Source organism: Homarus americanus, unplaced genomic scaffold, assembly GCF_018991925.1.
Source record: "Homarus americanus isolate GMGI-L3 unplaced genomic scaffold, GMGI_Hamer_2.0 scaffold34360, whole genome shotgun sequence".
Lineage (NCBI taxonomy): Eukaryota > Metazoa > Arthropoda > Malacostraca > Decapoda > Nephropidae > Homarus > Homarus americanus.
In genome coordinates, this window is record NW_024739403.1 from 2,775,095 (window position 1) to 2,786,777 (window position 11,683).

At 39.5% G+C, this 11,683-nt stretch overlaps 1 protein-coding gene across 2 annotated transcripts; it reads right to left on the minus strand.

Annotated features, from left to right (window-relative positions):
- Nucleotides 1-967: 967 nt before the first annotated feature.
- On the minus strand, nucleotides 968-7,410 carry LOC121874720. 2 transcript variants are annotated; one of them, XM_042378999.1, is made up of 6 exons: nucleotides 7,229-7,410; nucleotides 5,450-5,559; nucleotides 5,022-5,138; nucleotides 4,162-4,386; nucleotides 3,723-3,997; nucleotides 968-1,561 (listed from the first exon to the last, which is right to left on the minus strand). In XM_042378999.1, the coding sequence occupies exons 1-6, from the start codon at nucleotides 7,369-7,371 to the stop codon at nucleotides 1,076-1,078; spliced, it is 1,356 nt and encodes a 451-aa protein (XP_042234933.1). In that variant the 5' UTR covers nucleotides 7,372-7,410; the 3' UTR covers nucleotides 968-1,075. The 2 variants fall into 2 exon arrangements, with proteins under 2 accessions (XP_042234933.1, XP_042234935.1); XM_042379001.1 differs by lacking the exon at nucleotides 7,229-7,410 and adding an exon at nucleotides 5,785-6,057.
- Nucleotides 7,411-11,683: the final 4,273 nt, after the last annotated feature.

An 11,683-nucleotide genomic window follows, 5' to 3' on the forward strand; every position in this document is an offset into this window, starting at 1 on the left:
TCTTTGAGATATGCCCGTGAGACCTGGCTTCTCCACCAACTAAAACTTGACATCTGATGTAAGTCAGGATAAAGTTGGATGAATTTGGTCAGGTTGTTAAACATTAGCCGAGGTGTTCACGTATCCCCTGGGTATTATCTAATCAGAGAGACAAGTTTAACCAATCTGTATAGCTAGTGTTACAGGTGAATAGATGTGAGTGATATGTACCGATAATATTCACATTCATAATACATCATAAACATTCCTAAAAAATCATTCTCTAATCTAAGTTCTATTTTTAGCCGTTCTGACATGAAGTTAAACATCACCTCAATGGACTTCTTCAATATTGTCAAATTATTTATTGTATTGAGAGAAAAAAAACTATTCTAACACATCAGCATGAACGAATCATTTTACATCTTATCATTACACATAGTCTCCTGGGAGGTATAGATATATAGTGGTATAATCAAACTGAAGATTGTAATAATTCACCCCGAGGGACATGAGGTCTTAAGTTCCAGAGTCTAAGGTTATGTCTGACTGTTTGTGTTTCCATAAGCATTGTTTCCTTGTATAGTAAATTCGTTGCCTACCGATATTTCAGTGTTTTAATATCCCAAAAGGTTTTACTGTAACCGGATTTGTAGTGTGTGTGTTTAACTCATGTTTTTGTTTTGTTTTTCATTATGATGTGTGTTTGTGTGGTCTACTGTGTGTGAACATGTGCAAGTATTGGAGTATGCTGTTTGTTGGTAAAATATTTACATTTTTTTTACTTTGTATGTACTTTTCGGTGAGCTGGAACCAATTACCCAATATCCCATTGAAACAATGGATTCGGTTAACGAAATTTTCGGTTAACGAACGACCTTCTGGAACGAATTGTGTTCGTTAACCATATATATATATATATATATATATATATATATATATATATATATATATATATATATATATATATATATATATATATATATATATGATAGTACACTGTATGGTGTTACGTTTTCAAGTTAGAGCAAATATCTGGATTGTCACTTTAATAATTAATATCAACACTTTTTAAGGAAACATATGTCGTCAGTTCTCACCAAGACTTCATATTTGTTTTCAACAAGCTGAGGAAACCACCCTGCTTCTGACTGGATCTACGTTGATCACCATAACTCTGGCGGCGATGGTGAGTCTGTGGTCTTCTAGATATTTGATATTGATTGTGCATTTTTGATTGCCTAGACATTGTCTGATAGCTGTAGCTACGCTGTGGCTGCCTGAACTTCTGTCGTCTTGATGCTTGCTGACGACTGAAGCTCTTCTGAGGTTGTTGCTGAAACAACGACATCATCTGTTGAATTTTTTTAAACTTGCCATGACCCTGGGTCATCATCTGACGGCCATAGGAGGGTGTTCTTTGACGATTTCTGTGCCGTCTTTGAGAGTGGCCCGCCATCCGCCGCCCTCCACTACGCCCTTTCCTCCTGCGGCTGGTCTGACGCCCACATTTGCCAAACATCTTCTTGATAAAGTTGCAGTTCTGTCCACCAGACCTGGAGGAGTGGCTGCGTCTCTGATTCTGAAGTTTTGAAGAAGATAAAATTAATCAGCTTTGAATTCAGTTAATATTTCATTTAATATTCTGAACTTTATGTTAAAATTAATTCGAATTCAAAATAAACAGGATTTATACACCAGTGCTTGCATTTTCCTCTCTTATAATTCACCCAACAGATACTTCCTCTTCTGTTCTACGACCCTCCATGTTGACACTGCTAGTTGATTATCCTCTAATCTAAATTACAAATGTTACTTTATATAAGTCAGTCAGTACATTTATTATTTTTGGGGATATTCCGAACCATGAGTGCATAGAAGCAATCACATAGATAGCATAATAAAAGAAATCAGCCCTCAAGAACGACACTATTGTACAAATTCATTCTATTTTCACCCTTAGTTGTCTTGAGGTGGCTGACAATTAGTAACAACAACTACACTCACAAGTTCACAAGCGACGTAAAAATAGTTCAACTGTCCTCGGGCGATGAAAATCCCTGGTGGCAAGTTTATACACTACAGCCTAGCTTACCTTACCTCTGCCCAAAATTACCGGCTCAAGTCAGTCGGTCTACTGGTCCTACACAGAGACCTACTCCGTCGCTGATTCAGGCAGATCTTGGCAGCTAAGTCTGGTAATTCTTTGAGTCACGATAGTCTTAACAGTAAATATATCTCGCTAAATAGAGATAATTGCCGATTAAACCTTAAAAAGCAAATGGAGTTTATGCCAAATAGGGAAAACTTTCTGTGTCTATTGTTATATCACTGGGTATTAATTATGATATTGTAAAATTTGCGCTGTTTCATTTAAGGTGTCGGTTAGGTTAGGTTTTGCATGAAACTATTAATGTATATGTATTATGATAATGCTCCTATTTGTTTGTGGCCAATCTGAAGATTTCAAAAAGAGTAACGTCCTCATAGCTAATGGTTGGCGACCACAGTCCTCCACTCTATACTTTATCTAAAATATTTTGTAAAACACTTGAATATACTGTATATAGGCCTACGGGATTATAAAAGCACTAGAGTCGTTTGGGTAATCCATTTTATTTTCCCCCGACCTCCCATTAGTGGTAAAACAGTAACGGCAAAACACACACTAACATGACAACATTTTATTTGATATGTTGCAAAGATCAAACAAATTGGAAAAATATACCCATAATAAAAAAAAAAATTAAGAAACTCTATAAGACAGAATGAAAATGAGTAATAGGTGGATTGATAAAGTAATATATAGAAAGACCAAGAAGGTAAAGTTAGGAATGCACAAGGGAACAGTTGAATCGACATCATGTTAACGGCTATATAATCATACGTAAGAGCAATGTGCAAGGGGTTTAAATACGATGGATGATAAGAGGAAAATGAATACGTAGGAGATGTGGAAGTGAAGGCGCATTCGACGCGGACATGGACAGGGAGAAAATGGCAAGTGGAAGATTTGTTAAAAAAAAAGCATAATATAATTCAGGCTTACATGGTAGGAGGGAGAGGGGAAGAGCATAAAGGAGATGGAAGAATAGGGTGAAGGCATCGAATGAATTTTTGGGGGAAAGGATTGGTAATGGTAGGTGGTGCTGTCGTATGTGAAGTGACGGTCTTTAACCAAATTTGAAAAAACAAATGTAGTATGCGAGTATTATAAAGGAACAACACCACTTTTTTTTTAGCAAGAAAATTTAACGAGTAACAAAGAAGATGTATTCAATGCCAACAGAACAAATTATATACAAACTAACACACACACATTAGATTAGGTTGGGTATGAAACTATTAATTTTATGCAGGTTTCCGATTTTGTGTGAGACAATATGACACAAAGGACTAAGAATTAAGACAACCCTATGCCGAGACAACGGGAGTCGCGATGTTTATTTTGAAATTCATTGGACCGGAGGGCTTCCGTAAAGATATTTTTGGGGAGTTTTTAACTATCCGTGTGTATATAGTATATGTATGTTTGTATGTTTATTTGGTCGTTAACTTTCAGTAACATTGCTCTTCTCTTCTACACAAAAAGTATCTTCCATCTACTCCTCTCATGTAATCAATGCGCCTTATACAATTCACCATGTACCTTATACTTATTCATCCCTTACACTTCCCCTCCCCTCTGTCCTATTGAACACCTTCCTCTTCTCACCAACTCCACGTCCTCATGTTTATCTCACCTGTATTCTGCCGCCGCTGGAATGTTTATTGATCGTTCTCTTGGTGCGCCGATGGTACAGTCTGTTGGTCTCTTGACTCGATCCTTCGTGTCCTCCATGACTCGGTTCTCCAGTGCCGCCTCCTCCTGTGACCTCTCTTTGTGTAGTGTAAGCCAGTCCTCTCCCCAGTCTTCTCACTTTATGTATCCTTGAATCAAAAGATGGAGTCGACTCCAGTCTCCACCTCTCACTATCATCCCAACTCACAGGTTCATGAAAGATGCTGCATAATGATCCTGGGGATGACCAAGTGATGTTAAATAGTAGGCATTGTTAGGATGATTACAAAAATTCTGACATGTAATTTTCTTGGAGTACATAGAAAAATTCCCTCCATCACTATACCCCCTTAAACCTTCCTCTCATTTTTTGTTTAGCCAAGGGAGATATACCAACATACCACCGATTTCATGTTCAGGTGAAGATCCCGCTTGTCCATAATTAATGAGAGCGTTCTTAATAGCAGGTAGTACGGACCAAAACATCCTAGGGGACGCTGATGAACCTCTTCTACAGGCGTTGCAGACGTTGGGACAGTGATGCAGCATGTAGCTTGGGTTGCTCTCACACTGCCCACGCCTGCTCCATGCTACACACTGGTCGTTCATATCCATGCATGTCGGGTCTGGAAAAGGGTAACACTCCATCACATCTGAGGTTAGGTTAGGTTACAATTAGTGTATGGTCAAGACTATAGGATTTGGTGTAGCGAGGGACATATAGGTTGAAACACCACTGAAACTTCTCCATCTTTTAATCTTTGGCAATAGTGACTTATTTGATGTGACTATGATAAGTTGTTTGAAGTTGATATATGAGTGAGGATGTTTGTGTCAGTATATTATAGTCACTGTGAGAATAAAGTGTGTAAGGGGGGTATATGAAAAGCATCAGTTCCTAGCAAAAGTGAAAAGACAAACACATTTAATCCAAGTCAAATACTTTTTTATAGTGTATGGCTAACGGTGGACTAGCAACACACTATGTTATATTTTAATGCGGCTTAGCTCAGAATATGTCTGCGAGAATAAAAACCAACTTAAACTTTATGACGCGAGCTCAAAATTTGAAACGATGTTGAAGCACAGTAATGAGTCAAACTGCCTTAGCCTATCGCCTTTCTACCAAGTGTCGATAAAGACTATCCACTTTTGTCAGTTCAAGCCTAAACTACTGAATCCGAATGACTGTAGACTGCGTGACTTACTCAACCACTTATTACTCACACCTTCATCACGTCTCTTGGTAATAATAACTGACCTGCGGGACAGTTGTTGCAGCTTCGGGGGCAATGAGGGGCCATGAAGTCCGGGTTGTTGTCACACTCGCCCAGTTGTGCCCAGTGTTGACATTCTTCCCGACGGTCTTGGCACGATCCTGTACAACACACATAGCTGTACCTTAATGTTAGTCTAAGGTAGTTTACGGCATCAGTTAACGTACACTCACACACACACACATACGCGTCAATATTATAAATAAAACGAATATGATAAATATTGAAATGTTCAGATGTTACTACCAATATCAGGTGGGTTGTACAGTTCTCTCACTCTTGTTGACATGCAGGGTCCTCCACTGGTGTTGGTCAGATGTTCTTATCATACACAGGTGATGTCAAACACACACGGATATTGCCCTCCAGGGTATACAACATTTAATCTGTGTGAGGTTACAATCAAACTCACCGGCACTTGTAGGTGTGGTGCTGGCGGTAACGACGGCCACCCACACCAGGACGCAGCTCACCGCCCACCAAGCCCAGCTCCTGGTGAAAGGTGTCCAGATCACCATCATGCTGAGGAAGAGAATACTGTATACTGTGTTACACATGATGGCATGATTAATATTTTCAACATTATTCTCTTATTCATATTTTATTGAAAATCAGTCATGCATGGATTACTTGCCTAATGTTACCCTAATTGTGTGTTTGCATCATTTCTAGTCGAGTCACTAAATTATTAATCACCCTACGACTGAGATCCTCACCAACAGAACTCCACAATTACGTGATTTTTACCCGAAGTTCAGCAGTGTTTTGCGGACGATCTGCAAAATCTTGATTTTTTCCAAACTCTCAGAAGAAAGTAATCACAAAGTTTCAATCTAGGCTGCCAGGTGGCTATAAAATTCCACACTTGTGCACCTTATGGACAAAGGGTGTAGACATGAACACACAATGGCTTATGCAGGATGGGGCGACACCTCACACTGCAAGAGGTGTTCTCAACTTTCTTCGTGGCACATTTAACGACCAGCTGAACTCCATTGCAGCGAGACACTCGAGTGAAAACAAAGAAAAATAAAACTTAAAGCTTTTTACTATAAGATAAGCTGTAGTTGTAATGTAAAGTAACTTATTTTAGAAATGTCTATCGGATTAATGGTTGAGATATTAGAATTTTGAAACATTAATCCTTGGATGAATAAGCTGCAAAGTTAGTAAAAAAGAAAGTGGGTTCCATAAGCATGACCGCCCGTTAGGGACAGTGTGGCTGCAGCACACTGTACAGTATACGAGTACTAAGTCAATTTTCCAAAACCCCAGCATACTGTTTTTTTTTTTTGTGAAATTACTTGTAATCCTGCTGGCCAATTTGCAAAAAGACCAAATACATCATAAATACCTCATTGTAGAAGACATGGAAGAAACAGTGGTAGCCAGCCCTGGTGGTAGGGGAAGCTAGAGACTGGTGCAACCAATTCTCATTGTCACCAGAAAACGGGAAGGGTAAACAGGCGGACGGTTGATAGCTTGTTGGTGGCAAGGCAGTGGTAGGGGGAGGTGTCTTGTGAAGCCAGACTGAGCCAGTTTTCATTCAGTCACCACTCCAGCTCAAGTGAGGGCGGGCCTATTCTTACTACTGCTCTTACTTTTCCATTGTTTGATTATAACCTGAAAATTTGTACACTGAACGACAAAAAAGTGTTTTCTATGCCAAGTTGGTAGAAACAGAGCACAACAAAGCAGCAAATTCTTCGAGTTTGCTGCCAAGAGAGTACCAATAGTTCTGTGAGGAGTGGCAGCCCAAGTGTCTCCAACAGGATGAATTCACGGGCCCAGGTTAGTAAGCAAGTATTGGTAACTGTTTACAATATGTCCGCACCTACTTCAGTAAAACCGAGATATTCATGCTTAATTCACCTTGACTTGTTTGCTTAGTAAGACCCGACAGTGGGAAGGACTATGATTAATCACAAACAATTATTAACACTATTTGACACATTCAGCAAGAATCGACACACTGAAAGACATTAAACATTGTTGTCACAAGTGACTACATTCATTCTAAATCAAAAGATATGAATATACATTTAACAACAATTTTCTTACGTAAATACACGTGCAAAGATGAGCAACAAAAACATTATTAATTTCCCATTCATCGATAGACGTAACATATTTAGGAATGACCGACATCAAATCGCCAAAATTCTGAGCAGCGTAAAACACATCATGTTACCTGGTAGACCGCGAGCCCTGCACAGACCTCCGCCGTCGAACAACTGACTCCTTCACCACCGGACGCCGGGGTTTTTGTAACTCAGGACTCCCCAGTTGACCTTTGACCTCAGTAAACCCCCAAAACGACAGCAATACAATCATCACCCTATATGGTTATAGAAAATAACTACGTGTGTTAACCTAGATACTTTTTGATCTCATGTAAACGGATAGATTCATTAAAGGAGAAAATATGTCTAAAATATATAAGAAACAACGGAATACTTGGCAACGCTTCTGCAGCTCATCACGATACCTATAATAACCAGGAAGGAGGGAGGAGACTATATGACGTAGGTAATGGTGTGAAAGAGGTGGTGGTGGTGATGGTAGTAGGCGGCAGACACATTCCGGAAATCTGATGATGGTGTTAGTGGTAATGACACAGTGACGGTCAACAAAGATGCAATTATTTGGTCCCTCATTACGACAGGAAACTCACCAGCACTCTGACAGCCAATACAGACCGAGATATTCTTAGTGCAATGAAGTGCAATGGATTACATCTGTCTTGGTTTTTAATGCTAAAATCAATTAAAGTTAACATCGTCAAGGCTGTTATTCCCAGGCATTAGTAGTAACGATTGTCTACGGTGTCCTTGGTGAAGAACATCCTCAAGGGAAATCTCTTCTCAGACAATCACACAGGTGGGCAATAAACAGGTAATGTAAGTCCAATGATTATGGTAGTCTGCCTTGGGGGTGGGGGGATGCTTCTTAACTTTCCCGAAAACTTCTTTAATTAAATGTTTTTATTGCGTTAAGGACTCGACACACCATACTAAGACTCAACTTTTTGGTTTACTCTTACAATGACGATTATGAAATCCGGAGGAGTGAAAGGTCCTGTACATTATCGAACCCGCTACGCCAGATTAAAAAAAAAACAACAACAACTAGTTACCATAATATTATTTCACTTGAATGTAGTAACCGATTCCATAATTTATATAAATATCACCACAAAAGGTAATCATACAACGCAGGAAATGCCGTCCTTCTTAAGAAGAGGAAAATCCCAACAATGTCTTTAAAAGCACAAGTATTTACAATAAACGAGGGGCTAGCGAAGTACTTGACCTTCCGAGGTTGTTGTGTCATTGCCGTGTGTACTCCTCCTTGTCTGCAGTGTTCCCGCGTAAACAATGGGATATGATTGTTGGTTTGTTGATTGGAGGCGTGAGAGTTCCGTCACGGCGTGTGTATTGTTGTATACGTAACGTGGACAAAAACAGGCGCCGGGGATGTCCTGTACAGTGTACACTGTACACTGTACAGTATACTTCTAAAAGTACAAAATTCTACCAACAAATACACTAAACTAACCTATTTTAGGTATAACTTGACAATGTTATGATGACACAGCATAAATTTTATCATATGCGAGTTAATCTCCATTACGTTGCACCAATAAAAAGAAAACGTTATCCTAAATTTTTAAAAACAGCAGTTGTATTTTAGAGCTTAATTGGCATTTATTAGCATGATACACACACACACACACACACACACTCGTTACATCTGGTCACCTTAACAGTGTGGTGGTGAGCGTTAATTTCACAGTATCAAAACAGTATGAGAATTATTATGGATAGGTAATGATAGAAAATTATATACATTATGACCTTTAAAAATGTTGATAATACTCAGAAATATTAATGTGGTTTATACCGGTCTGCTAATATAACTTTAATCACTATAAAATGAGACGAAGTTTTATATATTTACTTGTATAGTGAGAGGGCACAACCGAAGCTGGCTGTGTTTACCTCTTGCCTAGTTATTATGGCATTCGTGCTGCCCATGTGGCCGCCCTCTAGCTAAGACAGAAGTACAGTCCCAGTTTCTGTGTCAGTAATCAGTTATGAATAATTCTTTCAGTGACTGATGGTGACCAGAGATGTAATATAAGCTTCAAGGTCGGGCACTCATGACACATTTGATATAGAAATATAAGATTGAAACAGCTCTCCTTCGTTAGCTAGTGTAAGGTGTCCTTTGGGTGATTCTGAACTCGTCGCTTTCAAAACTTAAGCTACAGTAACCATTACAGGACTTTGGGAGGAAGTTTCTGTCATCAAAAACATCTCCCTGGTCACACAACAGATTAATGCCTGAGCTGCATCACATCTACCTACCGCCGCCATGACTCTAGCTCCCCCTCTCTCTAGCCTGGCGGCGCACACTTGATCAATACACCCGCCCATCTGTTTGGGTCCAATCCCTCTCTACCTCTGCCTCCCCCTTCTTCAACCCAGACGGCAGACACATCTACCACATGTTATTCTTCTCTTTACATCCACTTCAACCAAAATTCACCAAGAAAATTTATTGAATAGATGGATTCCAATACTATTTCTTTCATAAACTCTCAACAAGTCCAACTCACTATCACTCCATCACTCCACTACAAGAAAATATACTTCTGGGGAGTAACAATAATCTCACCCACTTTTCCAGCAGACACAAAACCTGCTGTCGTTTCCCCTATTGCTGACTTGCTGTTCCCTCTCCCTCCTCCCAACATTTCTCTACGTAGACACCGTTCCTTCTCACCATCTCGTGCACAGGAATCACTCACCTACCCCACTGTAAAAGTTCATCATTAACTAATTCAACACCCGCCTTAAATCTTTTCCAAGGTATACCAATATTAACACTTACAGTAGACCAGTCCAGCGACCTTTCTCTTATTCAACTAGTCAATGATAACTGGAATCTTTATCCGCCAAACATCTCCACTTCAGCAACTCGTACGTGTCCCCGCCATGTCATTCAAGACAGTGATAGACTACTCACAACACCTGCCTGAAAGTTGGCTACCTGGACTTATACACGGATAATTGTCACAAGGATCATAATGTGCAGTCTCGTTCAAGATTCTTCGAACACTGCTGGACACAGCTGGCAACTCAAGGCTATTTGTTTACTATAGTACGTAGTAAAAATTATGAATGAATGTAAAAGTGATCCGTGATTGGTTACTTAATTCCCCGTTGCTTAATTAATGGTTGGGCTTTGTTGTTTCGTATTAATATTATACCTTTCTGCTGGTATATACTGTTAATTTGATTTTAAACTGGATGGAGCAATGGGCCAACCTATATGAATTTATGTTTAGTTAATTAAACATAAGTAAAAATCGGTAAGCATGTTAAAGAACATCATGCATCGGGCACAGCTGTGTGCAGGCTGTTTATGAGGTTGCCTGTTTATCATTAATTTATACTAATATTATCTTCAAACGTTTAGTCCCTTTCGGGTAATTAATCCAGTTGTATGTAACCGATGCTAAACAGACTTCTTTCTAAAGACGCTGATTTCTTGCAACACAAACTGCTGTTTTAATTCGCTGTGGGATTAAGCAGAATCATCGGTTCACTGCTATTTTTAGTAAGTGTGTGTGTGTGTGTCTGTGTGCATGTGGAGTATGTGTATGTGCGTGTGGAGTGTGTGCGTGTGCGTGTGGAGTGTGTGTGTGCATGTGGAGTGTGTGTGTGTGTGTGTGTCAGCCTGTGTCTGTGTTTAATAATGACGTTGTTCAATTGAAGGTGATGGTAATTAATCTTACGAACCATCTGTTTGATGGTGTGAATTAGTGCGGTAGCATATGCCTAATACTTTTACAAGCCTTTATCTAGCAATATTATTGTCATTCCAATACTCTAATTATTGTAAACAGCAAATGGTATTTCTTTCGTTGAGTGACTATTTGTCCCCCCCCCCCTAAATCCTTGTTTCTGACTTGTGTAGATTACGTCACCTTTAGTCTGGTGTCTTTTAAAAAAATATATACTATTTTTTTCAAATATGTGTATGATGTATTATAAATTTGTATCTTTATTTATTTATTTATTTATTCCTTCATTTATTTTATATAAATGCCTAATAAAATATAAATATAACGCTGAGGTTATTGGCAGGAAGGTGAGGGAGACAGAGGTGTTATCACTCCCTCAATTGTAGAAGACTCCTGCCAACATGGAATACCACACGCAGAAAATCACTGAACGTGGAAGAATAATCGGCATGAAGGAGGCTGGGTTTTCACCCACTGAAATTGCCCGAGAATTGGGGGTTTGTCGGTCAACTGTGTATTATTGGATTAAGCGATGGGAAGAGGATGGAAGTTTAAAGGACAACCACAGGACGGGAATGCCGCGCAGAACAACACCTGCACAAGTTGAAGCCATCCGGAATTTCGCTAAGGCTAACCCCTTCAAGACTTCATTTTTAAAAAGAGAGAATCTCCAATTAAATATTTTCCCTTTAACAATCAGGCGATGACTTCACGAAGGAAGCATTCACCATAGAACTCCGGCCACCAAGGAGAAGTTAAATGAGCGACATCGCGAGGGCAGGTTGCAGTTTGCTCGAGGGTATGCTGAAGGAGGCTTAGATTTCTGGGGAAGAA

Coding starts and splice junctions, on each gene's coding strand:
- LOC121874720 (XM_042378999.1), bottom strand. CDS start 7,371: ATGATTGTATTGCTGTCGTTTTGGGGGTTTACTGAGGTCAAAGGTCAA. Junction 5,560..7,228: donor CAGGGCTCGCGGTCTACCAG/GTAACATGATGT, acceptor TCTCTTCCTCAG/CATGATGGTGATCTGGACAC. Junction 3,998..4,161: donor ACCTGAACATGAAATCGGTG/GTATGTTGGTAT, acceptor GGTCATCCCCAG/GATCATTATGCAGCATCTTT.